General features: G+C 45.1%; 1 protein-coding gene across 6 annotated transcripts in view; it reads left to right on the top strand.

Annotated features, from left to right (window-relative positions):
• Positions 1-2,372: 2,372 nt before the first annotated feature.
• The window catches only part of LOC131347815 (low-density lipoprotein receptor-related protein 1B-like), a 216,989-nt gene continuing 215,200 nt past the window's right edge, over positions 2,373-4,161 (top strand). For 3 of the 6 annotated variants that reach the window (XM_058382213.1, XM_058382211.1, XM_058382210.1), the window contains exon 1: positions 2,378-2,735. In XM_058382213.1, coding sequence (XP_058238196.1) covers positions 2,651-2,735 — 85 coding nt within the window. In that variant the 5' untranslated portion in view covers positions 2,378-2,650. Of the gene's footprint in view, positions 2,736-4,161 lie in introns of all 6 variants that reach the window. The other 3 variants (XR_009203831.1, XR_009203830.1, XM_058382212.1) reach the window with 3 other exon arrangements.

The raw sequence follows: 4,161 nt of genomic DNA, 5'->3' as shown, positions 1-4,161 counted from the left end.
ACAGTGACAGCAACAGTAAATATAGTACATGACTTTGCTGTAGCACATGACACTGTAGCGATAATGACGGGTGATACTGAGAGGTGATGTTGTAGGTGATATTAATATACATATTGTAGATATTGTGAATGAGGATAGTGTATGTAATAACACAGTGATACAGTCAGTGTTTGTGTCAGCTCTCCTACTGAAAGGGGAGGAGTTTGATGGACAATGGTAGGAAAGACCTCCTCTGGCGTTCTGTGGTAGTCGCCGGTGGTCTTGGTGGTGAACCTGCTCCGTTAGGAGACTGAAAAGTTTCTTCATCATGCTCCTCTCAGACCCCTCAACCAGAGACTCCAGTTCCTCTCAGATCCCTCAGCCAGAGACTCCAGTTCCTCTCAGATCCCTCAAGCAGAGACTCCAGTTCCTCTCAGACCCCTCAGCCAGAGACTCCAGTTCCTCTCAGACCCCTCAGCCAGAGACTCCAGTTCCTCTCAGACCCCTCAGCCAGAGACTGCAGTTCCTCTCAGACCCCTCAGCCAGAGACTCCAGTTCCTCTCAGATCCCTCAAGCAGAGACTCCAGTTCCTCTCAGACCTGAGTCTCCTGACAAAGTGATCTTTCTTATACAGTGCAGCTTGTTGTCTAAGTGGATACTCAGATACTTCTAACTGTCCACAGTGTCCACCTCTGTGTCCATGATGGTTCCTCTGCTTCCTAAAATCCACCACTAGCTATTTTGTCTTTGTGACATTGAGTTGCAGGTGATTTCGTCCGCACCACTCCACAAAGATGTCCACTACACTCCTGTACTCAGCCTCCTGACCTCTCCTCATACAGCCTACAGCAGCAGAGTCAGTGTGTGTATGGTTGCCAAGATGATTGTGTGTATAAGAGAGTAGCTTTGTGTGTGTGTGTGTGTGTCCTCTAATGTCCTCACAATGATAGGTATGTCTGACCCCGTGCGGACATTTGTCTGGTCCTCCTGAGGAAAACTGTTAAAAGCTTTCCTTCCAGTTCCTGAGGTTGAGGGTAGATTTGCGTGGAGTATGACATTAATTAGCTGCATTAATCTTTATTCCAATAAAACGTCCTCACAAGGTTAGAAAGGCAAATGAGCGTGTGTGTGTTTATAAGAGAGAGAGAGAGAGAGAGAGAGATTAGTTGCTAATGACAGCTGTAATGGTTGTTAAACACTCCGATTTCAGATGAATGAAAACAGACCCCTGAGAGTCTCCATGTCTCCATTCGTCCCCTGTTCACTACACAGTGTGCACTATGTAGGGCGTAGTGTTGTCACAACCCTCAGCGGTCTAATTACACTCCCAGGATAGTGCACTTATTACCCATAATGCCCATACAGTGACAGGGGCCTGTCAGGATAAATGCCCGAGAGCATAAACACTGTGTGTGTGTGTGTGTGTGTGATCAGAGATGTTTACACACCAGTTGTGTATTTATTGTGTTGTTGGAGTTTTGTGGTGTTTAGGGTGTGAGGTAATGTGTAACAGCACTGCTGTCTGAATCCCTTACTGCTGCCCTATATACCGTTCCACACAGAACAGTCTAGAACATTCTATACTGTAGTCAACGAGTGAGGGACTCATCACACACACACACACACACACACACACACGCTTCACGGCTTGCCGACCCAGTGTGTGTGTGTGTGTGTAAGATGGTAGCTTTATTTGTGTAATTTAGTTTATTGTGTGTGTGTGTGTGTGTGTGTGTAGAGAGAGAGAGAGAGAGTGTGTGTGTGTGTGTGTGTGTGTAGAGAGAGAGAGAGAGAGAGAGTGTGTGTGTGTGTGTGTGTAGAGAGAAACAGAGGGAGAGAGAGAGAGAGAGAGAGAGTGTGTATGTGTGTGTGTGTGTGTAGAGAGAAAGAGAGAGAGAGAGAGAGAGAGTGTGTATGTGTGTGAAGAGAGAGAGTGTGTGTGTATGTGTGTGTGTGTGTGTAGAGAGAGAAAGAGAATGTGTGTGTGTAGATAGAGAGAGAGAGAGAGAGAGAGAGAGAGAGAGTGTAGAGAGAGAGTGCGTGTGTGTGTGTGTAGAGAGAGAGAAAGAGAATGTGTGTGTGTAGAGAGAGAGAGAGAGAGAGAGAGAGTGTGTGTATGTGTGTGTGTGTGTGTGTGTAGAGAGAGAAAGAGAATGTGTGTGTGTAGATAGAGAGAGAGAGAGAGAGAGTGTAGAGAGAGAGTGCGTGTGTGTGTGTGTGTAGAGAGAGAGAGAAAGAGAATGTGTGTGTGTAGAGAGAGAGAGAGAGAGAGAGAGAGAGAGAGAGTGTAGAGAGAGAGTGCGTGTGTGTGTGTAGAGAGAGAGTGTGTATATGTGTGAAGAGAGAGAGAGAGAGAGTGTGTGTGTGTGTGTGTGTGTGTAGAGAGAGAAAGAGAATGTGTGTGTGTGTAGATAGAGAGAGAGAGAGAGTGTAGAGAGAGAGTGCGTGTGTGTGTGTGTGTGTGTAGAGAGAGAGAGAGAGTGTGTGTATGTATGTGAAGAGAGAGAGAGAGAGCGCGAGCGTGTGAGAGAGAGTTCCAGTCAGGCTCGAGACCGGTTCTCGCGCGCCTCTGAGGAACTCCAGTGATCAGTTAGCATAGCCAGCGGCAGGTTCGGTCTTTTTTTTATAATTTTATTTTACAGTTTTAGCTGCGGACCAAATTCCCGCCGCGATGTCCGAGTTTCTTTTGGCGTTTCTGACCCTAACCGGATTATTTCCTGCCGGTAAAATGACTTCGCTGGTCGGAGCTGATCAAGGTAAGCGCGTGTCTCCGCTTTAAACGGAGGATTTATTGTGTTTTCTGTCAGAAGTCTTTAACGGTGCTGGGAGAATCTCTGAGGTAGATTTCTGAGGTACTTCTCTGAGGTAGATTTCTGAGGTTCATCTCTGAGGTAGATTTCTGAGCTACATCTCTGAGGTAGATTTCTGAGGTAGATTTCTGAGGTACATCTCTGAGGTAGATTTCTGAGGTAGATTTCTGAGGTACATCTCTGAGGTAGATTTCTGAGGTACATCTCTGAGGTAGATTTCTGAGGTACATCTCTGAGGTAGATTTCTGAGGTAGATTTCTGAGGTACTTCTCTGAGGTAGATTTCTGAGGTAGATTATTTTTCTGAATGTTGTTAAACATAGGTGTTACCTCCCTCTGACGAATTTGGGTTATTATTATTTTTTTTTTACCTCAGCACAGACACCTGAATATGGTGCGGAAAGAACTGGGATGGTACTGGTGGTACTGGTGGTACTGTTTGGACCCAGACGGTACTGGAAGTGTTGAATAAACTCCTACAGAGTTACTGAAGTCTTTTTAGTAACTCAGTCATGTCTTCAGAATATAGCCCATTTAAATCAACAAGAACAATGACAACAAACAAAAAAAGAACAAAACAAACAAACAAACAAATTTAATGCACACAGTTCCTGGGCGCCGAGTTTTAGTGAAGCGGCACCGAATCAGAGGGCACGCGCTCCTCTCTCTCTCTCTCTCTCTCTCTCTCTCTCTCTCTCTCTCTCCATTAATCCGCTATAACGGGTCTTTGCGCTGTCAATGAGCTGTAATAAATGAGGCTCTTGAATGAAAGGTACGCTAGTGTTCATTAGTCCATAGTAAGTGCTCTATAAGGAGCTGAAACTAACAGCTCATATCTCTGTACAAGGTCATTATCTCATTACCTCTCACTGCGCACTGGTTATGACGTCATCAGGAGAATAAAATGTGTTTCATCTTTAGTCTTATATAGTACAGAAATTAGCACATATGCTTAAAGATGGAAAACAGACACTTATAATTCTAGCAAATGTCCCTGTGCACAAAGCAGCTGCATGAGGACATGGTGTGTGGAGGTGAAGAACTGGACAGAGCCCAGGATCGGACTCAACCCCACTGACCACCACCAAGACCTCCACACTAACACCAGTGTCTGATCTCACTAATGCTATTCTAGCTGAATGATCACTAATCCCCACAGACACAATTCAACCAACATGTAGTGGAGAACCTTCCAGAAGAGAAGAGTGGAGCTGATTAGAACAGACAGGGAATCAATCTGGAGCGAGATGTTCAGTAAATAACTGAGGATGTGATGGTCAGGGGTGCACAAACTTTTAGCACTACAGAGTATAGCTGATGATATATAATTTAATTACATTAGATTCTAAAGCAGCAGGGTCTCGACGATGCCT

This window comes from Hemibagrus wyckioides, linkage group LG27, assembly GCF_019097595.1.
Source record: "Hemibagrus wyckioides isolate EC202008001 linkage group LG27, SWU_Hwy_1.0, whole genome shotgun sequence".
Classification (NCBI taxonomy): Eukaryota; Metazoa; Chordata; class Actinopteri; order Siluriformes; family Bagridae; genus Hemibagrus; species Hemibagrus wyckioides.
The sequence above is the reverse complement of the archived record's forward strand: the minus strand, read 5'-3'. Positions and strand labels throughout refer to the sequence as shown.